Genomic DNA, 27,072 nt, shown 5'->3' on the forward strand with positions numbered 1-27,072 from the left:
ATGATGAGTGATGATTAGATGAAATTGATGAAGAGATGATCGTTTAGAATGCCCATGCACAGACTGGGGACTCGAACCCGTAAACTTTGGCGGCGAGGTAGGTGAATACAACGCATATTGATGTACTAGTAGTGTTGATTTTTATCATACAACAATTTTATTATTGTTTTAAAACTATATAGGTATTTTCAGGAAAACACAGGAAACCATAAAATAATAAATAAATAAATAAATATTATTCAAAAATACATGAGCATAAAAAAGAAAAACAGAGCTCGCAAGCAAAAGGCATTGAAAATACAGTTGTTTAAATTATACATTATATTAATACAAACTATATTGAAAATATACTTATATGTTGTTATTACTCAGGGAAAAGTTTTGCATAAGGAATTTTGGTAAACACACGGGTAGCTATGTCCTTCACTACAGTACGGAACACTTCCCGGAACACCCATCTGTACTCATTCCACAACGCATTAATGTTGGCGTTCACAAATGCGTTCGCAAGTTCTTCACCTGTCGACAAAAGACACAAAGTTTCAATTGTTATTTGAGAATTTTCAGTTATTGATGTATACAATCCTTATAAGGTAATTATTAAGCTTTCCTGATATCCCAAAGTCTCTTGAGATATCAGTCAAGTTAGTTTCGGATATGCTTCCGAACTTTCAAGAATTACAGTCACTTTCACCTACAGGTGACTTAGCTCTCGAAAGCTTGGAAGAATATCCGGAACTGACCTGGCTTCTATCTGGATAGTTTTTCGTACTATTATAATGATTTAATGATTAACGTATATCCGATATCTGGATTATCTACATATTTGGATTATCCGAAATGTCAGAATATCCGAATGTGTGCATTATCCGGACAGCTTTATCCGTTTTATACGTTTTATAGCCGTATGCAGGCTTTCTACATATTCTATCGTTCGTCATGTTCATATTTCACTTTACTGTTTTTCAACAAATTCTTCATCAGATATCCAGAGTATCCGTTGAATCCGAAACGGATATCGGATAATTTAAAATCCTGATTTTGTGACCATCGCTAGTCCATACCACGATTTGATCAACGTTTAACCTCAGTGGTGTTGCTTACAACCATTTATCTGTTATTTTAACGCTGCAACTTTTGATTGAATTGGAATTTTGTTATTTAGCTCCGCATTTACTGCCAATCGCCAATCGCGACGAAGATGATGAGTGATGATATGATGAAATTGATGAAGGGACACTCAACGGACACCCACGCCAATGCCGGGACCCCTTGCGCTGTGTCAATCATTCTGATGTGTGTTTGTGGTTGTTCCTTGATGCATTTCACCTTCGCGATTAGCCAACGGTGAAAGAAAAGTGAAGTCAAAGAAAGAAAAAATAAGAAAAAGAAATTGGTTGGGACACTGGCTAAGAGGAAACCTGCAAAAGGACGCACTGGTCAAAGGGAAAGGATGCAGCGAGGATGAAGATATCAGATGATATGAAATGAAGTAGATCCTACGCTGAAGTGGAAACATTTTCTACTTTCCCTGTCAACCTTTCAAAATCCCTCAAGGGGACAAGGAGCCTTTTCACCCCCTCCCACAACCCAAATACCTATTCTCAGTTCACACTTTATAAAAGTCACAGTGATTTTCTTGCCTCTCAAAATAATACAACACAACGTTGACCGAGATATTTGTGAATAATAAAGTGGTAAATAGCTGGAGAATGGTAAAACTACCAGATGTGAGTATTACACGTTCGCCTCGATGTATTTGGCGCATGCGCAGTAGTGCTGGGAAGAATGGCGGCAAGTAGTGTGTCTGTAGCTGTGGAGCATCGTTGTGTGATCAAATTCCATGGATAGAGGAGAGGAGAACCTGAAAGCAGCTGAAATATTGAGAAGATTGCAAGCACAGTATATGGAAAAAACGATGTCACGGGCAAGAGTGTACGAATGATGTCAACACTTTGGCGAAGAACGACAGTTTCTTACGTATAAACTGCATGAACCCATTTGTCCGACTGAGATATGCAATGTGTTCCTTATGTGATTTTTGTTTGGAAAGAGTCATGATTTATGCCCAGTATTTCTGCAAATTGATGAAGGGTGACGTACTTAATGCCATTCGCAAGAAAAGAAAGGGGATGTTGTGTGTAAATGTCATTCTTCACCATGACAATGAGCGGCCCCACATGGTCAATTTTGGGAGCAACAACTTTCCGAAAGGGTTGCCCTCAGTGATTATCAGATTTGTTTGAGCCGCTTAAAGAGCATATGAGAGGGATGAAATTGAAGACAGAGGAAGCTCTGACAAAAGATATGCAGCGTCTACGACAGCAGTCAACTTCCTTCAAAGGCCTAAGGGTACTGACACAATGATGGCAGCGGTGCCTGAATGCTCAGGGGGATTCCTTTGAAAAATTCACATAGTTTGGTACTTATAGGGCTTTCCTAGAAATAAAAGTCTCGCTCAACCGTGAACGAACCTTGTACACGTATATTTGTTTAGTATATTGTAACGGCCTTGTCAATAATCCTGACAGTGTGACGTTTTTCTGAACATTTGTGGTTGACGACCAATCTTTATGTTAACCTCTAAGAAAAATGGGGATAATGAAGATAATGGTTTATTGAAAAAGGTAGAAATATTAAATGTAACAATTTATAAGTATTTTTCAGTGTTTTTATATGATTAACGTTGATAAATCTTAAAATTTGTGGAAATGTGTAGGTTTCTTAAGATGGAGGAAGATAAAAATTGAAACGTATCTGAATTTTATTATTTGTGAAAGTGAAACACATACATTTTTATGTGCACGTGTAGATGATAGTGTAATCTAAGTTGTTGTGGTTCCTCGCCGTGTTAAGCAAAACCTGAGAAGTCCGATGATGGGAAATTAGCTAACTTAGACAATTTACACTCAAATCTAAAGGTGAGTGTCAATATAACCTCAAGTAGCAACTCTCTTATTGCTACATAACAGGGTTTTGCTCCATGTTCTTACACTCCGGACTTAGTTACGTAATCTGTGTAACTAAAATTGTTAGCGTAAAATCAACATACCTCCTCCACCACCGAAGAGATTTCCGAAATAAATATGTTTTTGACTTTCGTCAAAATCCGATGTCACCTCAGTTACGTTCAGGTACTCCTTCGATCCACGGGTGACCAAGTTGCCTGTCAGACTGGTATAAAATCGAGTGTCCCCTGGAAAGAACATGCAATTAATACATTGCAAAGCAGCATTTCACAATTTCAGTAATAAACTCATGGTCTTGTTTGATCGTTGTTGTTAATCTCATCACTGTGATCATCACTGTGATCTTCATGTCTTGTATGGCCAAATATATCATTAGGCATTTTTGTTTTAGTGGTTATTTATTATAGAGTATCTGATTCTTAATTCTATAAAAAAGGGTATAAGCTTGTCATATGACCCAGGGACCTCAATATATAAGCAGTCACCAGCAGAAACAGTATAAACAGTGCCAGAAACCATGTTTGAGTGCTTAATTCTATAAATATTTCTCCCTACTGAAATTTTAACATCACCCTCAGGGGTTGTAATAAATTGCAATTGCCCACCTACAGGTAATTGGTAATGATTTAAATTATTGTTAAATATGTACAATGTTTTACCTGTTTCATCATCAACATCTGTAAGTATGCTGTTCAGATGAATAATTAAGAAGCCACTTAGTTTAGATATCATATCAGAAGAGGGTTGTGGTGTTGGCAGCTCCATAACAGCCCGTTTTTTGAACCCAAATAAGTTCATAGGCATGTTTATTTATTTCAAATCATGCTCTGTAATTGGGCATTGATTTCCATTTTTCAAATAACAATGACCCCATGGTAAAGTATGTATGCCACATGATAAAATGCATCTCTTATCATCATGTGGGTCCAGGGCCACTTTTCTTACAATATTTGAAGTCAATAAGTGATCCACACTCTGAATTCTGGATTCTGATGTTTTGATTAAATTCTGGGATTTGAGGCAATTTTTATAATCTTCAAATACAAACTCTTTTTCCACAGTCACTCTGCCAATGCCCTTGGCCTTTTTGGCAACAGCACCACTACATGTTTTAAAACCATACATCTTGGCACTTAACCCAGCAAATTCCACAATAACATCACCAAGTGTCTCATCTTTTAACTTGCCAGGCACCTTTTTGTTGTGGGGTTGAATTATTGTATGTTCACTGGTATCAAAATATTTAAACAATTCAGGCTGTGACATATCTTGATAAACATCTTCTGTTTGAATATCAAGAATAAAACTATCCGTGTCCATGTACATCAATTTTATATTATCACCATAAAAAGGTTTCAACACATCATAATACAATGTTAACATATGTAATTTGGCCAATTCCAATATCACAGCCCCTACATAAATAGGTTTATCAAATTTGATCTTTGTTTTTTTCATGTTGAAAAGTGCCATATTTTCATCATAAATTCTTCTATAATTGAAATTAGGCTTTGCAACCAATTTTTTGCTCAGGCTGGGGTCAGTAATTATTTTAACATCGGTATGTTTTCTGACATTTTCAATAGTTTTGCCATACACAGAATTAACCATCAATTTAAACAAGCCCTTATCAAATTGGCTCTTTGCAGATGTTCGAAGCTCTGTATTTGTATCAATGTATGGTTTCAACCATTCTGAGTGCCTGAACCTCAAAACTTTTCCAATTTTGGTCACTTGGACACCATGTTTCATCAGGAACTGGAGGTTTTTGTAATATATGACATAACCCTGTTTCGGCTCCAGAGTCATCATGAGCTTCTTCTGTTTAGAGCCAGGTGAGCACTGAACCTCGGGAATTGGGGGCAGATCAGAAAATGTATTGTGCAAATCATCAGGAATTGTCAGATCAACTTCTAAGAATAGGCCATAATTACTGTCATCAAAGTCCTTAAGATCTTCAATATTGAAATCTTCAACCCATTCAAGCCCTGCATATGGCAGTTTTTGCATCATGGCATGACCATAGAGGCTGTTTGCATCTACATACACTATATAATTTGATGGCCGTGCTGGATCATAATCAGGAATATATTTGTTATTTGCTCTGGCATATCTCTGGGAACATTGCACCATCCCTCCTCTTATACATTTCTCCATAAACAGATACGTATCTTGATCTTGGATCAGATCCAATGGCTTTTTGGTGTTGAAAATCATTGCGGCCCATGCTAGGCTCGGGGCACTGAAAAAATATATTGGAACCAGTCTATAATTTTGCATAGAAGATTTTCTGAATGCCTGTATTATATCAGCTAAGAGGGTCACATCAAGTTTCAAATATGCCATGTGATAATCACGAAATGTCTTGCATTTTAAATTGTTCCACATCAATTGGGCATGGTGATAATCTTCATCAGTGATTCCAGATCCTCTGATTTTGCTGTAAAACTCTTCTTGTGGTGGCAGAGAACACTCATCAAATTTAGAAAAATCTGTAACATAGTCATATGGATATACACCCTTCCGCCTAATTAATTTCAGGTCCTGATTTGGAAACAAAGCACTTGTGATTTTGAATTGATCATCAGATAATTGAGTGGCCAGTGTAGCCAGGCTAGCCGATAAAATTCTGTAAGAATCAAGAAATCTTATGTGAATAGGAACACCATTAACTTTAATTATTTTGCTAATAGATATATATTTCTCATCATTTTCAGCTAAAATATTTAAATTCTGCTTGTCAAACCCCTCGTACCTGATCAGATGATGGAAATCATAATTGGATGCTCCATGGCAAAATATGGGGACAAATTTTGGTCTCTTGATCTGAATATTGCAGCTATTACACAGGGCCATTAAGAATTTACCATCTGTATGAGAATGGTGTTTCACCTTGATATTTATATCTGAAAATTCAGAATCACATACCGGGCATTTTTCTGCATTGTTGAAATCTTCAATCTGTTCCTTTGTTAAAAGCAACATGGGTTTTGATTTTAATAAGATGTTAGATGCTATGTCACGGCACTCATTTTCTATTCTATGTGCAAATTCTTTGATGGCATTTGGTCCCATGTATAAGTGTGGCTCACTAGCTACACCATCCCGTATAACTATATAACAAAAACTGGAAGGTTCATGTAGCTGGTATGGTGTAATTGAAGATTCTTCAGGATCTGGATTGCAGAATGCAAGAGGTTTGAGGTTTGATTCAAAATCACAAACAATATATGCTGGGTGTTCCAACAAGGCTTCAAACTTTTTGAATTTGCAATTTTCACTTGGATTGGGCATCACCATATGAACAGGTTTATGGTTGCCACAGTATTTCAGATGCTCAATTAACTTGTTTTTGGCAATTTCTGCATTCACTTTACAAACCCCTTTTATTATTTTTTTACCATCAAATACACATAAACATCTTCTGCACAACTTGAATATTGTATTGGATTTGCCTTGTTGTTTTCTGATTAAAGCTTCAAGACTGTGTATCAGAGTGTAATGATATGTGCCATCCTCTTCAATTAAGAGCAGATCAATCGGAACAGCAGATTCATCATCAATTGTACTGATTCTGAGAGGTGCTATCAAGCAATTGCCAGTGGAACAAATAAATACATTAATAGATAATTGTTTGCCATTGATATGCCTGGCCCTTTTTTCAAATTTATCAATATTCTGAACAGACATTGGATATTCTAAACCCTCCATTGCTTCATCAAAATCATGTTCATGTTGTTTGTAATAAGTTATTCTCTCAGGATGCCTTGAAACTGGATACAAAGCAGCTAAAATACACCACAAAAAGCATTTCTGGTCGGTATTTTCTATATTAACCACGGCTCTTTTGTTTTTAATATTTGCAGGTAATGGCACATAAGTAGATCCTTGTAATGAGCTGAATTCAGAAATATTAACATATAACTTGTGTGATGAACCGCATAGGCTCCATCCTGATTCTTTTGCTGCAAATTCAGAGTGTTTAATGTTCAATTGATCCATCAACCTGCTTATTATTTTGTCTGAATTTGAATTTGAATATACAGGTACAGTTTCTGTTATGTGGGGCTGTGTAAATTTTGTGCCATTTGGCTTCTTATATTGTGCAAACAATTTGAGGGATAGCTTATAAGAGCCATTTTGTGCATTTAGAATTGCCTGCAGATCAGAATTTATACTGTTCAAAAAATTCTCAATGCCACATCTTGGCTCTGATACAAACCGATAATCTCTTAATTGGGTATTAAAACTGCTATGGATAGGTTCATAGCGTGGCTGTTTTGCAGGTGAAGCATTAACAGGTGTTTCATGCTTCCTTTTCAGACCAGATGTAGATGGTTGAGGGGGCAATGTTGATGACTGTACAGAGCAAGTATCTTTATGTGTATATGTGAAGTATTGCATGTTATATTTTCTATGGCATTTGGGGCATATTTTTGTGGGAGTTCTGCATTTGTCTGGGTTACAAATCTTTTGGTGCTTGGCCCAATTAGGGCTGGATATATTCTTATTGCATTGATTACAATATTTTTGACTTGGCATTTTTGTTGTTGTTTATTATATACAATTTCCTGGGATTCAAATCAAAATTCTATGCTGGATAAAAATATCAGTTGGGTTCAGCACTGTGCTTTGTGTGTGTGTATGTATATATATGTGTGTGTGTGTGTGTGTGTGTATGTGTGTATGTGTGTGAATATTTTTGGCTTTGGTATTTATATAAAATTTCTTGGGAATCAAATCAAAATTCTATGCTTAATAAAAAATATCAGTTGGGTTCAGTGCAGACAAAAAAAACTGCATAGCTCTATGTCAATTAGTTCTTGAGATTTTGTATTTAGGAACCACTTTGGCCCCCCTGCCAAAAATTTGGCTTTTACTGCACCAGTGTATATTGTCTCTATGACCTTACTTGGGTTATTCCACCAGACTGTATGGCAGACAAAAAAACTGCATAGCTCTATGTCAATTAGTTCTTGAGATTTTGTATTTAGGAACCACTTTGGCCCCCCTGCCAAAAATTTGGCTTCTATTGTATCAATGTATATTGTTTCTATAACCTTACTTGGGTTATTCCGCCAAATTATATGCTTCAAGTCTCCTATACTTTGGTACAGCCTGTTCAGGTTCTGCCCCCCACTTGTGGGTTCCACTGCCGATCCAGCAATGGTGAAGAATCTGCACTGTGCCCTGGCTTATATAGATTTACAGAGCCAATAGAAACACTGCTTATTTAAACCAATCAGAAAACACCACATCATCACATTATGTCATAACCATTTAATCAATTAATATTGCACAACATGATGCAATAGAAGTGGACCGGGAAGTAAATATGTATGGATGTGGGTGGGTGGGTGTGGGGGTGGGTTGGGGGTGGGTGTGGGTGGGTAGGGGTGGGTGGGGGTGGGTAGGGGTGGGTGGGGGTGTGTTGGGGGTGGGTGGGGGTGTGTTGGGGGTGCATTCAGAAACATGAGCTCTTCTCTAATATTTTTTGCTGAAGTATTTTCTTCTGGGCGTACATCCCGTTTTTCTGCTGAGCGTACACGCAATCCATACCGCAGCGCCATGCCGCGGGACTCTCTGGAACTAATCGATAAGACTGCTAATAAAACTGCAGGAGCTTTGCTAATAAGAATTGCTGAAGGCAATAGAACTGCTGCTCCAAATATTGATCCCACACACCTCGGTGCTGCTGCCACCAGTGCCGCGCCGCGGGAATCTGAGGAACTTGCTCAAGTATTAATCCCACCTCGGTGCTGCCTGCCCGCCGGGGGGAATCAATATCTTCTGACCCAAGTTCTCAACAGCTCCTACGAAATCAATATATTGATTCTCAACTCCCACCTTGCTGGGGGAAAACAAACAGTTTTATTACCTTCAGCAATTCTTATTAGCAACTCCGGCATTCTTATTAGCAGTTTTATTGCTGGATCAATACTTGTTGGAGCAGTTCCTCAGATTCCCCGCGGCGCGGCGCTGGCAGTTCTGGGTACCTTGTAAGAATATAAGCTCTGGGACATCATATACACGACCTACCGCGGGTCCCCTGAACAACATACTGAAATTTTGGGATAATTTTATTTCTCTTATATCTTGAGAACCATGAATCCTAGAGACATGGGGTTTGTTGCTTTGGACTCAGCATGGCAAGATGCAACTTTTTGGTCTCTATAAATTTTTCAAAATATCTTGTTGTTTTTTAGATCTTGAATAACTTGCCTATTTTTCAAGATAGAGACATGGGAGTTGTTTATTTGAAGTTTAGAAGTTTTGTTAAAAAATCGATAATTTCTTTAAATTTAAGATTTTTAAAAAACTATCACTACTGGAAACTTGAAATTTTGTATACATATTCTACTCGAGATTCTCTACATTTTATGTCTCTATAATTTTTCTGATATGTGCAATACTTAAGCTGTAAATGCATAATTTTTATAAATAGAATTTTCTGAAAAATGCAATATTAACAATTTTGTTAATATTTTGAAATCTATACATGCTAGGGCACTATAACAGTTACTATACTTAAGATATCATACAATATCAAGAGGGGCATATTTTTGACAGGTTTATGGACAACAATCTCACAGAAGTGCCTTTTGTAAGTGTAGACAAATCAATCTGAGGGGGTTCATACTTTCCGAGAAATTCCCGAGGGCATTTTTACAAAAATCTTTGATTAGGCAGGGTTCCACACTTGAGCAAAAAGCTCATGTAGGCATGTTGAGCTTGTTTTAAGTGTTGCCAAATCTGCTTGAGGGGGGTTCATACTTTCTTGGGTTTATCCTATATACTTTCCCACTACTTTAAAGGAAGATTATAAACGTTTGTCTCGTAAACAGAACATCATTTGTACGGACAAGCATAGCGTTTCTAACAACATTTATTTTGAATTTACCACAGCCTTTTTTACTGTTTACATTTGTAAGAAATTGCATTGCACTTTGGACACATGGACGTGAATTTGATACACATTTCATGTATCCACATACTGCAACGAATTCACTGTATCCAGTCACATTGTGGTCCTTTCTTATCATAATAATGCCCATGGGCATATTGTACTTAATTTCTGTGGGCATATCACCCCACAGCAACAAGCAGAAAATTGAATCACTGGTTTGGCAACTCTGAGCACTGTGCGGCAGTTTCACTCTCCAGATATGTTTCCCTGACTCTTGATCTTTACACCAAATATAATGCAGTTTCTTTCTCTCTTGGGAATATTATTGCACATAGTTTATACAGCAACGTCCAAAAAATTAGTACCTCAAAAATTGTCTTCTTACCTCACGAAATTAACCCTGAATGGCTTCAGATTCTTCTCACAAGCTCCAAACCTGCTGCCTCGTCTCACCACGGAGGGTGCTTTCAAACAAGAGTCGCAGAGTTGCCATAACATTAATGTTGCGCGAGATACGAGGGAATGGGCATTTAACCGCGATGGGTATATTCCCCAGAGTGACTCTACTAATGGAGAAGTTCCACAATGGCCTAAGTTCGGAGGCAGATGGGTGGAAAGGCCTTCTCAGTGGCTCATAAGTGACTGCACGTGGACCATAAAGAATTATTCTTGTTAATGTATACAGGCACTAACTCAAGGTTGAAAAGATGTTTAGATCAGCAATAATTCTGCGCTAAAATGCAGCAAACTTGTGCAACCCCTACATACAGAAATCTACTAGATAAGAAACAGAAACAAAACTGATTCTCCCTTGTATTTAGTATGCTCCAGTAACATTATATGCACTTCTATGGAATGCCTGAAACGTAGGAAAATATTTGGAGTCTGATCAAGGCATGAGCTATCTAAAGGTTGAAATTTGTCCGGTCTTACCCCTGCTTAAAGGGCTCTGGGGTTCACACAACTGCTAATAAATGGGTACCTGGAGTAGCCCGGTAAAAATTAATGCGGCCGGAGCGTGATGCTAACCACCACATCACCTCCACGATGGCCTAGATCGTGAAACACGGGGGTAAGTTTACTTAAAAGAGTTAAAGAATCAGGTGATTACAGAAGTGGCATAATTCCGTGAAGTTAGTTTGTGCAACTAAAATAAATGTCTAAGATATTAGACTGATAGAAAATTACAGAATCACCCTGTATATACTACATTGTAGATGTAAGTTGTATTAGGTTGTATTTCTTACACTTTATTATAATGAAATATACTCACTTGCTGACAGTCTTAGTGGACCATCCCCTTTGAAGTACAAGACGAGGAAAGTGCCATTTAATTTGTATTGTGACGTCATAACAATGTGTGGAAAATAGAAAGTGAATCCAAATTTCCTCTTTTTTGGGTCAACCCTGTAATTAAAAATGAAAGTTTTTAATTAAGTGTGTGTTTCAAAAATATTAATATCGCATTGTGGTTTTCAATAAATATTATTATTTTCTATTGCTATTTAATATAAATATTAATAAAAACGTCTTGTTACGTTGTTAGTGAAGCAAAGTAAGCTGCACATAATGGTTGATGTTGAGAAATTCATCGAAGGTGCTAAGTATTGTTACATTACAGCAGGCCATATAATAGTCTATGTACATTTTTCATTTCTAGGTTTGATTATATATACGAGGGATGTTCAGGAACTGGAGTTCTCGACTCCTTTTCTCTGTCTATGCTTTATTGGTACTGCAAAGCTTACACAAGCAGGTGCATATTTACAGTAATTGGTCCCTGTTCTCCTTGAGGAGTCTGTATGAACGAGTAGTTCGCGAATCAAAGGACGCGTATTTCTGTTGCTACCATTTGCACTTGTGACATCATGATTTGTCTGAAACAGCACCCATTGGTGACTGCTATGAGGAAGAATTCTCTTTAATGTGTGCAAAGGGCAACATGACCACTAAGGCCAAAAAAAAAAATGAAATCCTTCCTCCATCCGCTAATACTGTACTGTAGCAATTGTTACACAGGTTCTTGTACAGTAACTATTGTTGCAAGGGTGTTATGCAGTCGTGTGCGGTAGCCATTGTTGCCCAGATTGTTACCTAGTGATACGCACAGCGCCTCCTTGCACAGGCTGTTATACAGTAGAGTACAGTAACCACTTTTGCACAGGTTTGCTATGCTGTTGTGTAAAGTAGTTATTGTTGCGAATGATGTTCTCCAGTGAGGACCCAAAATGCTTTACTCAATTGAGCAATGTGATCATTATAGCCAACAGTTATGAATGAGTAAAAGGTTGCCAGATACATCTCATAAAGCAGGGTTGCCATGCCTCACTTTCTTTCCGAAGTAATGCACGAAATATCCAACATACCATGAAGTTTCTCCTTTTCAATAGAGCTCCTTTTCTTTACATATTTCATGTATTCTATTGATGTTGATTGTAATGATTCACACTTCCTTCACGTAGAAGGAGATATTTTACGTATTCTATACGTTTAGAAGTCATTCATAAGCACTTGCTAAGATACCTGAGATAAAAAATCGATTTACTTACTTTAAGTAGGCCAGCTGAATCTTTTCAAAGCCGTCATATCTCAAGTTAGTCAGTTTGACATCCGCTCCTACTGGCCCTTGTGAAGTGCTCACTTCCACCTTTGGGATGATGAGAGGGGCTAGCTGAATCGTCTTGTATTCCTTTAGGCCTGGAAAGTGTAGAGCGAGTGAAAATTGAATTGAATTGTTGTTCTAAGTCCACTTTATGTACAGGAAGGTTAATCGGGACTGGACCTACAGTTTAAAGTGGGAGAGAGAGGGTAACAAACAAGTAGAAGATGGGGGAGAGGAAGAGGGAGAGCATAGTAAGAAGGGAGAAATAAAAGGGGTTTTCAAAAGAGAGAGAAACAGAGAGAAACAGAGAGAAAAAGATACCTAATATGAAAGATACAGACAGGCAGTGAGAGATATAAAAGCACACAAAGAGATAAGAGACCTAATATGAAAGATACAGACAGGCAGTGAGAGATATAAAAGCACACAAAGAGATAAGAGACCTAATATGAAAGATACAGACAGGCAGTGAGAGATATAAAAGCACACAAAGAGATAAGAGAATTAATATGAAAGATACAGACAGGCAGTGAGAGATATAATAGCACACAAAGAGATAAGAGACCTAATATGAAAGATACAGACAGGCAGTGAGAGATATAAAAGCACACAAAGAGATAAGAGACCTAATATGAAAGATACAGACAGGCAGTGAGAGATATAATAGCACACAAAGAGATAAGAGACCTAATATGAAAGATACAGACAGGCAGTGAGAGATATAAAAGCACACAAAGAGATAAGAGACCTAATATGAAAGATACAGACAGGCAGTGAGAGATATAAAAGCACACAAAGAGATAAGAGACCTAATATGAAAGATACAGACAGGCAGTGAGAGATATAATAGCACACAAAGAGATAAGAGAAATAATATGAAAGATACAGACAGGCAGTGAGAGATATAATATCACACAAAGAGATAAGAGACCTAATATGAAAGATACAGACAGGCAGTGAGAGATATAAAAGCACACAAAGAGATAAGAGACCTAATATGAAAGATACAGACAGGCAGTGAGAGATATAATATCACACAAAGAGATAAGGGACCTAATATGAAAGATACAGACAGGCAGTGAGAGATATAAAAGCACACAAAGAGATAAGAGACCTAATATGAAAGATACAGACAGGCAGTGAGAGATATAATATCACACAAAGAGATAAGAGACCTAATATGAAAGATACAGACAGGCAGTGAGAGATATAAAAGCACACAAAGAGAGACGGAATGGAGCAGAGAATGAAATAGAGAAAGCAAAGATGATATGATCCATATTTTTATGTGACGTCACAACTAAAAAATATGTCACTGATATATTATACTTTTATGAAAGGATACGTAAATGTTGTGTTATTATATGTAATATTGCACCCTGTTTGTAATGTATATCTTTTGTTTAATGTTTATTGTATTTTATGCTCTATTATGAGTAGTTTAATGTATCTTCATGTTTGCGGGAGTGCACTATGTGAATTTCTATTTCTAAACATGTGTAGATGTCAGTTTTATTGATAGTATCCTTTTGTAGATAGTGAGTGATTCATCCGTAATTGAATCTGTGTTCTCGAAAATAGTATAAAAGCGAGGATGTCGCATAAGAAATAACGCACTTTCACCACGGATCAACGAAGCTTTTAAACTTACGTAATAGGAACTCCTCGGTGTTGTGCATATATCTTGGTATGGTAGTTCGGGGTGCAAGCTAGGCCTATATGATCATAGGTACGCCGATAGCCATGCATTGATGCTATGCACAATACACGCAACCATTCTACGTTAAATAATAAATCTAGAATAAGGATTAATTTGGAAATGAAAGGCTAAAGAGCAAATATTGGCTCAGTTATTATTGCATATCTCTTGGTGTGGTAGTTCGGGGCGCAAGCTAGGTCTATGCGATCATAGGCTTGCCGATAGCCACGCATTGAGTTTATGCGTTTTAGTTGAGTCAATTCATCGACAAAGCGAAATCCTCGTCTTCGTCTCCAGTAGGCTATATTTGCATTATAATTGCAATAAATAAAGAATAAAACCTTTCAGTTTATACATACTGCAGTAATGTGGTTTTATTTCTCTGTGCTGTGAAAATTGTCTTTGCCTAACACTATCCCTGTACCTGAGAGGAGTCTGTGTACTTCACCGAGTCTCATTGTTCACCGCTGAGTATTATTAAGTTATTAATAAATATAATAATACGTTTAATAGTATAAAAATACAGACAGGCGCTTGAACGTATCAAAGAAGGGAATAAATAGAGAATATGCAGATGACGGGAATAAAGAGGGTAAAAAAGGACAGAGAAATAGAGGAAAATGGGAGAGTATAACAGACAGGAAAGAGAAGTACAAATAGAGAGAAGGAAACTAGGGGAATGGGTAAACAGGAAAAGGATGAGACAGTAAAAGAATGAGATTCGATGGAAAATGATAGGAAGACAGTAAAATGATGAGAAAGAGAAAGAAAGAAAAGGGAAAGAAGAAAAGAGAAAATGAGGAAACATTCAAAGAGAAGACAGGAGAGAAACTAGAAGAAAACATCCAGATGGAGAGACAGAACAGGAAGACGAGTGGACGCAATAAAAACGAATGAAAGGAACTTACTAAAAATCTTCACAGTAACCCATAGTAATAGTGGTGTATAGAAGTGCAAGTGCAATGAAAAGGAAATAATAATAGCGAGATTTGTAATAACCAATTGCAGAAGGGCCCAGAATGGCCGAGAAGAAACACGTGGGTAAAAGGAAACACAGAATAGGGTAACTTATGGTAGATCGGGTCACATGGTGAATAGGGTCACTTTTGAAATTTTCTCTCCCTACACAAATACAAAATAACTGAAGAAAGTGCTCCGATCTGCCTGTGAAGTTTGGGACTTGTAGCACCTGTGAAGTCTGTTGAGTGTAAAAACTAGATGAAGGAATGTTAATGAAGGAAACTATACAGTTTCTGAGTTCTGAATGTGAAACATAACGCTTCTGTTTCTGTGTAGTTGGATGATTGGGTACACTGCCAAGGGAATGTATCATGGGTGCACAAAGATGTGTAACACTGTTCTGGACTGCATTCTGGATAGACTAAAGGCGCTGGACAGTGTCCCAACGGCGATCCGGAACATCAATGAAAAATTAGGAACTTTGCAAGATGTTTACGAAAAGACTGCCAACATCGAGGCGGGGATGGCCGCGATTGGAAGGAGATTGGAAGAGCTGGAGAAAGAGAACGGGGTGCTCCGAGAAGAGAACGACGCGCTGTGGCGGAGATTGTGTTCGGCGGAGACGGAGGTCGACAAAGTTGTGGGCCATTCGAAACGTAATAATTTAATTTTCGATGGTGTGGAAGAAACCGGATACGAGACCTGGCAACAGTCGGAGGAGAAGATCAGGGATCTGGCGAGGGAGAAGCTGAACGTGGACCTCGACGATCTCGCGGTGGAGAGAGCACACAGGCTCAACTACAAAGTCTCGGGTTGCAGGCCGATCATCGTGAAGTTCCACCATTACAAGAAGAAGGAAGAGATATTGGCAAGTCGGAAGAAGCTACAGGGCACCTCCATATTCCTCCGAGAAGACTTCTCGCCGCAGATCCTGAGGCAGAGGCAACTTCTCACGGAGCACATGAGGGATGCCAGGAGAGAGGGAAGACGGGCCTTCATTAGTTACAATAAATTAATAGTTGATGGCCAAGTTTTCGTTACGAACGAGGACTGCTCCGATATAATCTGCGTTGGACAAAGGCGAGGACACGGAGGCCGTACATTTGGCAACCAGGCACGGGAGGTGGACAAAGGCGAACCCGGCGGCAGCAGGATGGACGGTCCACGAGAGGTCAACGACCAGGAAAGGGTTGCTTCCCAGAGGAAGGAGGTCACGGGTGGCCGCGGCGCGAGCGACGGGGGAGCTTGGAACGAGAGGCCGAAATCGTCCAGCCAGGAGACAACTGGAAACAAAAGGGATCCGCGGCTCAGACAAAGGAGAGGCACAGAATGACCTCCGGACTCTGTAGTGGAGGGGGAAAGGGCTCGATGGGAACAACAAGTGCGTCCTAGGAATTCTGATTTAAATGGTGCCGATGTGTGTGTTGTTCCGGACAGCAGACGTACAAGGGTGATGTTCAAGGAGAGGCCTTCGGAGCTGCAGCCGAAATCAGGTATGTGTAGGTTAGTTCCCAGAACCAACGCGGGAGGGGGGAGCGGGGGGGCGGGGCACAAGATAAAGATACTGAGCTGGAACGTAGAGGGGCTGAAGAGGAAGTTGCGACAAGAGGGGTTTAGAGAATACGTCCGGTCCTTCGATATTGTCGTCCTTCAGGAAACGTGGGAGGGCGCCGAAGACATTCCTGAAAATCTGAAATTTAGGGGTTTTAGCAAATGTGTAGCGAGGAAGGCAAAACGGGGGCGTAACATAGGGGGGCTGATGGTACTTTTCAGACCGGACTGGGAAGGGAAAGTAACGTTACTGGATGCCAAGCACGATGGGATTCTGGGGACTCTCTTTGCCCTGGAGGGACTGAAATTTTGTCTCGTAACGGTTTATAACCAACCAACGGGGTCCAAACACCGGGATGAAAACTATTTTCAAAACTTAACCATGTTTCTCCACGAGGTTGAGGAGAAGTTCCCCGATGCAAGCATGCTGGTCGCGGGAGACTTTAATGCAAGAATTGGGATGGATGATGTAATCGGCGAGGATGATCACAGGGGAGGGGGGGAAGGGGCGCATCAAACGGCGACTGGATATTTTATACGCGACAAAGCAAAGACTCGCACGTGAATGCAGACGGGAGGAAATTATTGGATTTCGGGGAGGTTTTTAATTTTGTCATACTCAACGGACGATGCGGAGGGGACAGGGAGGGAAATTTCACGTACGTCACTGATAATGGGGCTAGCGTTATAGATTATTTTATTATGTCGAGGGACTTAACACAAAACATAACAGAATTTATGGTGGATGCAAGAACAGAGAGCAAACATCTTCCGTTAATAGCAACCCTGAACTACGGAGGAGGGGAAGGAAATATGAACGAGAGGAGCAGGGAAGGGGCAACGGGCGGCGCTGCCCCCGAAGCAGTTCGGAGGTACCGATGGAAGGAGGAGGGCTCTCGGGAATTTTCAGATACATTAATCGACAAAATTTCAGAGCTAATGTCGAACCAAATGTTGAATTTACTAACCGAGGGGGATGTACTTCAAGCATTAAAATTATACTACCATTGCATTGAGAGGGCAGCCAGGCACATGGTACAGGATGAGCGGGGGGGAGGGAAAACTCAAAAGGGAGGATGGTATAATGATGCATGCAAAATTCAGAAAAAAGCAATGACACAGGCTCTGAAAAAATTCAAAATACTCAGCAACGAGGCAAATAGAGTATCGTATGTGACACAGCGGAAACTATACGCTACGATACTGGAGAGGGAAAGGGGGAAATGGGAGGAGGGAAGGGTTAAGGCGATAGAGGAGGACGTGCAACAGCGAGACGCAGCACAGCTATGGAGAATAATCCGGAATTTAAGAGGGAAGGAGTACACGGAGGCGGAGATTACTCCCGAAACGTAGGAACGACACTTTAAGGGAATAATGGGAACAAGGGAGGGAGAAATAAATACACCTGGGAACGATGGAAATTACTTTGGCACCTTCGTACCAATTCTAGATGAGGAGGTAACAGACAATGAATATTCTCTAGCAATCAACTCGCTAAAAAACGGGAAGGCGGCAGGCAGGGATGGCTTAACCGCTGAGATTGACCCACGTTGTACTTGCGTATACCAAACCAGAAAGCGTGAACAGAATTATATACCACAGAAAATACGGTGATATTGATTATGATAAATTCGTGAAGGATGCAGAAAAAATTAACTGGGGAAAAATATATAACACCGATAACTTGGATATCAAAGTAGAGTATTTCAATGTCAACTTACTTGATCTCTTTGACAAGCACGCGCCAGTTCGTAAAACACGAGTTCGTAACAAACGTATGCCGTGGATTACATCGAATGTGAAGCTGTTGATGAAACTAAGGGACAATGCGTTTCGTAAATTCAAGCGAATCGGAACTGAATCTGCATGGAAAGAATACAAAGAATTGAGAAATTTCACGACATCCGTTATTCGGCAAGAAAAAAAGTGTTATTTTGAGCATAACATCAATAAAACACCAAGGCAACCAAAGCATTTATGGAAGCAGCTGAAATCTGTAGGCATTGGCTCAAATAAAAATGATCTCCCCTCCACGTTTGACAATGCGAACGAGATAAATGAACACTTTATTAATTCAATTGATAGTCTAAATATCGACCAACGTCTGATATCTCAAGAATGTTTAAAATTTAATAACCAAAAGTTTAATAATATGCTTCCCGAATTTGCTTTTAAAAAAGTGGATGGCTATACTGTAAGAAAATGTTTGTACGAAATCAAGTCTACTGCTATTGGTGCAGATGGAATATCAACTACAATGCTGAAGTTATCGCTACCTTTTATTTTGCCTATTATCACACATATTATTAACTTTTCGCTCGAGAAATCCGTATTTCCCAGGAAATGGAAAGAAGCTTTGATAACACCACTCCCTAAGACGACCCGACCAACTAATGTAAACGACCTTCGACCTATTAGTGTTCTGCCTGTGTGTTCAAAACTACTAGAAAAAATAATCTATAAACAGACATTTAGCTTCATTGCCCAAAACAATATTCTTCCACCCTCACAGTCAGGATTTCGGCCGGCACACAGCACTGCTACGGCTTTGCTGAAAGTCACAAATGACATCCTCCAGGCTATGGATAAGAAATTCCTCACTGCATTAATATTATTGGACCTGTCCAAAGCATTTGATACGGTACAACATAAATTACTGGTCAGTAAACTGAAATATTACAGTTTTTCACAATCTACCCTTAACTGGTATTTTTCATATCTAAGTAACCGAAACCAACGTGTAAAACTGTCGCCTACTTTATTATCTAATAATTTATATATTTCATCTGGTGTTCCACAAGGATCTATACTAGGTCCATTATTGTTTACGATTTATATTGCAGACCTACCTTTCAGTTGTCAAATACTGTAACGTACATTTATATGCTGATGACACTCAACTAACGAAATCATTCAATCCAACAGAAATTGCCATAAGTATTGAATACATAAGTAATGATTTGGGTGCGATAAAAACATGGTGTGATGCAAATGGCCTTAAAATTAATGCTAATAAGTCATGTTATACATTTATTGGAACTCGAAATGCTATTGGTTTGGTCGAGCACACTAATACAACAATTACAATAAATGATGATGTCATACCTAGAGCTGAAGTAGTTAAAAGTCTTGGACTGATATTTGACACTCGGCTATCATGGAATGAGCATATTAGCCGCCAAATCAATAAATCATTTGGAACACTTAGATTCTTGTTTAAATTTAACAAACTATTATCTTCAGAAATCAAGCAGCGATTAGTTGAAACACTTATATATCCATTTCTCGACTATTGTGACGTAGTGTACTCTGGTAGAATAAATAAAACTTTACAAGCAAAGATTCAAAAATGCCAAAATGCGTGCATGCGGTTCATATTTTGCATCCCGAGACGTGAACATATTTTACCTTCCATAAATAATAAGAATATCCTCAATATGTACCGTAGGCGGCTACTGCATACATATTGCCTTATACATAAAATTATTACATCTGGCAAGCCGTCGTATCTGGCAGACATGTTGATCCCTCGCACCAGTATTCACAGCCACCATACAAGAAATAATTTCAAATTTAACCTTCCACTCTGCAACACACAGGCATATAAGTCGTCGTTTTCATATTTTGCTGCAAAAATATGGAGTGCCCTACCTAAGACCATGTCGAGCATATCTAAAATAGAATCTTTCCGAAATGAAGTAAAGAATTTTCTTTTGGCAGAGCAGAGATTGTGTTCAAATACTATGATGTAACTTGTATGTTTATGTTATGTATTTTGTCTACATGTTTTTATTTTTATTTATTTTTTATTCATTTTATTTTATTTTTATGTAGTTGTCTTTTCACAATTTTTGTATCATTTTATTCATACATTTATTACAATTATTTTATCAATAGATTTTGTAACTAAATCATACAGTTTATTGCACACTGTATTAATACTGTAATAACATAAGAAATGTAAATTTAAATGTAATCGATGACACGGGTTAGGTGGCAGAACAGCCTCAGGCTGAACCTCGCCCACGTAAAAATAAAGAATTAAAGAATTTAAAGAAAGAGATTATAAAGGGCGCAAATAAAAATTCACTAATGGCGAAAATGGGCAGGGAAATTATGAATGGGCTCTACCGGAAGGGGCTGTTTCCGGAAAAATGGTCGGATACCATCATTTGCCCCATCTACAAGGGTAAAGGGGAAAAAAGCAATCCTAACAATTACAGGGGGTCTCATTACTGTCCGTACTGAGCAAAGTGTACTGCCAGATATTATATAGACGATTACAAAAATGGTGCGAAATTTTTGATGTTCTCTGCAAGCTGGATTTCGGAAAAATTTTCAGACAATAGACAATGTACTTTTATTGCAGACATTGATACAAGAAAAACTAGGGGTCAAAAGGGGGAAATTATATTGCTGCTACGTGGATTTCGAAAAGGCTTTTGACACGGTAAACAGGCAAATGTTGTGGGCAAAATTGTGGGACGTTGGGGTATCCGCCAGAATGATCAGAGCTCTCCAAGCGGCATATGGAAAAGTTAAGTTTTGCGTGAAGTGCGGCAATGAGGGCGTAACAGGGTCAAATGAATCAATACTGGGGGTGAAGCAGGGGTGCGTTCTCTCCCCTCTGCTGTTTATCCTCTTCATCAACGATATCGTGGAGGAAATAACGCAGAGGGACACGGATCCACCAACGATATCCGACGTAAAGGTACCACTTTTGTTATACGCAGACGACCTGGTACTGATTTCGAACACAACAGCAGGTCTGCAGAACGGTCTAGACACGTTACACGGATATTGCGGGAAATGGGCCATGCGAGTAAATATGAAGAAGACCAAAATAATGGTATTTAAGAACGGGTACGTATTTGGTAAGGATGAACAATGGAAATACGCGGAGGCAAGTGTCGATAGGGTGAAACAGTACGATTATTTAGGCATGGTAATGACAATGACGGGTAGGTGGGCAAGGCACGTACAAAGGAATAAATGTAAAGCAATTTTTGCGTTAGAAAAAACAAGAAAAATAAAATACAAAGTACCAAATATTTCAATCAAAATTCTGGAGGGGGTCTACGAGGCCACAGTTAAGGCAACATTATTCTATGGCATCGAACTATGGGTCTGGGAGGGAGGGGAGACCGTAAACGTCGTACAGTCTAGATTCCTAAAACAAGGGCTAGGAGTAGGGAGGGGTACGGCAACATGTGGGGCACTTAGGGAAATGGGAAAATTAAGAGAGGAAGTGGATGCCAAAATGAGGAGCATTAAATACTGGGCAAAACTGATCACCATGGAGGGGGGGAATTTGAAGAAACTCTGTGTACAATCACAGATAAGGGGGGTAATGGGAGGCAATGGGTAGCAAAAATAAAGACGGAATTATACAGTGTAGGGCTAGGATGGATGTGGGAAGAGGGAATAGAGGGGAGGATTGATACGCAGATGCTAGGGGCCATACGTGCCAGGCTGGAAGATATTACCAAACAGAAAATTTTGACAGAATGCGACGCAAAAATATCGTTAACATCGGCGAAAATAGTGGATACGGATCGAGAATGGGGAAGGAGGAACTACGTAGATTTGTGTGGGGCAAAAGAAAGGTCAGGATTGGCCTGGTTCAGACTGGGGGGATTGGCACAAGTTAGACTGAAACGGGAGGACGGGAGCGTAGAATGCCCGTTATGCGGCGAAGACGAGACGAAATTTCACATTCTCCTCCAGTGTAAAGAAACAGGGGAGGCAAGACAAAAATATATCAGGGAAATAAATGAGGATAACATTGAGAATATAATGACAAGCGTTATTAGGAGGGAGAGACCGAGAGGGGGGAGGCGCAAATAAGGAATCTGGGAACTTTCCTACATTACGCCTGGGCAAAGAGATCAAAGAAGCTCAGTGGGGATAGCGAACATGTGTGAAAGGGGGGAGGGGTACTAAATAAATAAATTAATAAATAAATTTGAGAAAATTTAGGAACCACTCAGGTAACAGGCAAGTATAGGGAAAGATTTCAAATGACATAGTGTTTGTGAACTCCCAAGCAGTGGTGAAGGTGGAAGAAGACTAACAAGGAGGAAGGGTGTAGGGAAAGTACACGAAAATTTTGCACTTGTATGGTACGTATAGCTGTAACGGCTCATACTGGAAATAAATTATATTCTATTCTATTCTACAAAGGTTTTATTTCTTATGTGGATATACGTGTTTCTGAAGGAATTTGGTATGGGATATTCAAATCCGTAATTAGAATTTCGCTATCAGGGATAGCTTTTAGTTATAAGGAAATAAATAATCTCATTTTACTCAGATCCACCGTTTGTGATAAATGCAGGGAATTGTCAGATGAGCAGTTGGCAACATCTGCTTCTGAGTTTCTGTTTAAGATGTTGACAGTTCTGTTATTAAGCTACATGATGTACCTGCAAGTTATTGTCAGAATACTAAGCATTGTGTTTGCAGCTTTTGTTTAAGTTGATATACGTACTTTGCCTGTTGAGAGTTGGCCTTTGCAAGGCAGAAGAAGAGGATTCGATCTATCATGAAGAAGTACTTCAAACATTACCTTGGAATCTCCACCCCAGCACAAACATTACTAAATTTAGGCAAACGTGCCTATTTTGAAACTGAGCACCTACTAACTGATCGCAACGACGTTAGTGGTTTAATGAACGTTCATACGTTCTTCTGATGTCACAAAGAAACCTGTGAGATATTAGAGTTTAACTAACTAACTCTGTAGCTTCTTAAGTCAAAAGGCTTATGGCTGCAGCAACACAAGCCTTCCATCTGTCCCTATCCTAGGCAAGATCTATCCAATATTTTCCAAGTATACCTGCTTCCTCTGCAAGTGGTACACCCGTGACAGAAGAACCACTGCCCAAGAAAGAATTGGTCTCAACGAAATTGACAAGTGGGAGAAAAATTATGCAGCATGTGATGTTCCTCTTCCCCTCTTCACATGAAGCTAGGCCTTACGAAACAATTTGTAAAGGCTATGGACAAAACTGGAAGAAGATTTAAGTGTATATCCAACAAATTGCCTCGTCTTTCACCAGCAAAGCGAAAGAAAGGTACTTTGTGGGACCTCAAATTAGAGAACTTCAGAAAATCCAGAGTTTGAAGCATGTCTAACGGACAAAGGAAAAAGAGCATGGATATAATGTTATATGCAATATAAATTGCAAAACGTTTATTATATTTTTGAAAATAAGTATTATATAACAATTATGTATGCGAATATTATGTCACATATCACATTTATAACATTTAAACATAATATACTAGGTTTCGAGAAAGGATGATTAAATTATTCCAGGAGTTCACTCAGTATTCGCCTTATAGTAATTGCAAGAATTTTAGATAAAATTAAAATCACAATTATTCGTAAACTATCCCTGACAGAGAAAATCTAAATACAGACAGAACGTTTTCCTGCAGAGAAAAGAAAAAAGGTTGTTTTTTTTGTAGAACAGTGACTCTGAATATAAATTTGTATTGAGAGTTAGAAACTATTATTGCATATTTCAATGTTAGGTAACTGACCAGTTCCACCCTAAGGTGCTACCCGATTCACCCAAAACCCGTAAGGGTGAATAGGGTCATGTAGGGCTCAAAAAATAAGAGAACTTAAAAATATATTAGTTACCTTTAATTAGAGTTCAAGGATCCCTTAATTAGCACATTCCCGACAATTTAAAATGTTAATGAAATTGTAGGAAATATTTACATTGTTTGATTTCTTGACCTGATTCACCCTAAGTGATTTAATATGATAGTAATTGCTGTAATGTGTGTACAGCCATATATGCTCACTCACATCCAAATAGTATGTAGTATCTATGGACTATTTCTGAAATGTAAAGCCAGGTTTTTAATACACTGTAATTTCGAACTGAAGCATGCACGTGGTCGACGCTTTCGTGCCTGTAATATTTCGCATAAAATATCACAATTTGTATTGTATTACAGATAATAGCCTGGTTACTCTATATTTTAACATAAATAGAACAGGATGATATTAAATGTGATCTTACCTTGAATCATATATGGAATGAAATGCTCAACACCTCTTCTGGCACAGGCTTTGTACCCAGGGACACTTTGATTACATATTCTGAAGTAGTCAGCTGCAACGATTAAAACCAAAGTTATATAATTACATGTTGGCTACAATAGCTAGAACTTAAGATATTGCCTCTAATTGTTTTCTCTAAGCAAGTTATATTGCACCATGCTAACATGGCAATGGATTCTTTTCTTATACACATTTTATAGATATACTTGAGTATACACCATATTGACAATTTCGATAGCGGCCAGTTTCGAGCACATTTCAACCAAATCAGTTTAAACGGACATTTCCCAAGCATAATTGCAATGGAACATGTTAGTGTGACTTCACTGAGAAAGATTGAGTCCAAACAATGTTGTCACATGTTTGTTTTCGTATTCGATAGCAGAGGATTCTGCATCGGAAGGGGTAGCTTTAAGGACTGTGACAGCAGTTATGAAACAAAATCGTGATGTGTTTTGTAATCTATATAAAGCTGAGATTTCAGAGAATAGGTCTATATATTATCCATGGCTTGCAGAGAATAAGGTAAAGAATAACAGGAGTCAGTGGCGGCGATTAGGGAGGCGAGGTGGAAGGCAGTTGCCCCCAACTTTTTGCAACTTTTAATCCCGCATTATGCTAAACCTTATCCAAGGAAAAGCAAACTGTCCCTTCGCCCTAGTTTTGGCACCTGCCCCCCCCCCCCCCCCCCAGTTTTGGAACCCAATCGCCACCACTGACTGGAGTAAGAAATCGAATATTGCAAATGCTTCTAGCTAATGTCCGATACGGAAACGCAGCCAATAGGCGGCGCCGCTGCAGTCACGTCTGAACTCCCATCATCCCTATCGGCAACGCCACTCTCGTTGGCTGCGAATTGAGCTCTGTTGGAACTTCAGTTGCGTTCTGAAGCAGAAGATCTATAGCCTGGACGGCCTGGGATCCGGCGTGGAGGCCGCCCTTATGGCAGTGACTCTCTGTTGCCGCGTTTACCTACGAAGGAACTCGCGGTCAAACAACCAATTAGGCCTATTGCTTGAGCAGGAAGCGGCAACAATAAAATTCCTTCTCCCCGAAGCAGCCAGCAGCGAATGAGGATTTTGTCGAAATAACTGTTCTGCGCTGTGAATGTTCACCGGTTGGTTCGACTGCCGAATTGTAGATTTTCTTTTAAATGCTTGATTTCCTTATTCCAGTTATTCATTACCTTACGCTCTCTACGTTATGTGGAATTTATCGACGTTTTCTCCGAAATCTCATCTTTGCATGGATGTACGATAAACATCACAATTTTGTTTCATAACTGCTGTCACAATCGTTAAAGATACCCCTTCCAATGCAAAATCCACTGGTATCGACTTCGGAAAAACCACGTGACAACACTGTTTTGACTCAATTGTGTTCAGTTGCCTGCTGTTGACGTCGCCACCACAAAGTGCTTAAGTGCTAAACTCCTCTGCCGTCATATTATGAGTATGAGCTTAGGTTTATTGATTCAAGGCCCCTTTATGCACAGATAGGCTCATCGGGACTGGAGGTGCAGTTGAAAAGTGCCATCCGAACCACTATGTGCCTCCACCGTGTGTCGAACCCGAGACACCATAATTACAAGGCGACGATGTAATCACTACGCCATCGCGGACACACTGCCCTCCCCCTTTACCAGGCACGAGTATCCCATCATTGTGTTTGTTTACCTTCGAAAATACCTTAAGGGGTCCCGGGTTCGAATCCTGTCCTGGGCATGAATGTTTGTGAGTGTCTATTCATCAATTTCATGATATCATTACGCATCCCCATCTTCGCAAATGAGACAAAAATTGCATAAAAGGTGAAGTAAAATAAAGCAAATCAATCAATCAATCAATCGAAATTACCTTCAAAGAACTTCCCGATGGTTTAGTGGTAAAGTTGTCGCTTTGTAATCAAGGGAACCAGGTTTCGATACCCAGTGGACACACATACTGGTTTTGATCACACTTTAAACTGTAGGTTTTAAACTAGCTTTAAACTGTAAACCGTGTGATCTTGTTCTTATCTCGTCCTTGGCACAAGACTAGTCAGAGATATAAAAGAAGGAATGAAGACAAGTTAACACTTGCACAAAAAGAAACTTACACTTCCAAGCCAAAAAATTGAAAAAAACTCAGTGTATGATTCATTCAACGTAAATAAAAAAGTTTTACTTACGCAATTCTTCGTCCTTACAAGACACTTCCGGGATGACCAACACGGCAAGAAGAACCCACCAATTCGCCATATCGACAAGTCTGGTTCTTCACAAACACTGATTATATACCGAACTGAGTACATCACTTAAAGCAG

The 27,072-nt window shown here is 39.1% G+C and overlaps 1 protein-coding gene across 1 annotated transcript; it reads right to left on the reverse strand.

The window, feature by feature from the left end:
* Window positions 1-282: 282 nt before the first annotated feature.
* On the reverse strand, window positions 283-27,072 carry LOC145994313 (uncharacterized). The gene is made up of 6 exons (XM_083130416.1): window positions 26,938-27,072; window positions 24,728-24,820; window positions 12,426-12,573; window positions 11,150-11,283; window positions 3,053-3,196; window positions 283-519 (listed from the first exon to the last, which is right to left on the reverse strand). Exons 1-6 carry the CDS (start codon window positions 27,005-27,007, stop codon window positions 365-367), a joined length of 744 nt encoding a protein of 247 aa, XP_082986542.1. The 5' UTR covers window positions 27,008-27,072; the 3' UTR covers window positions 283-364.

The sequence above is a fragment of the Lepisma saccharinum genome, chromosome 10 (assembly GCF_977018435.1).
Source record: "Lepisma saccharinum chromosome 10, izLepSacc3.1, whole genome shotgun sequence".
Classification (NCBI taxonomy): domain Eukaryota; kingdom Metazoa; phylum Arthropoda; class Insecta; order Zygentoma; family Lepismatidae; genus Lepisma; species Lepisma saccharinum.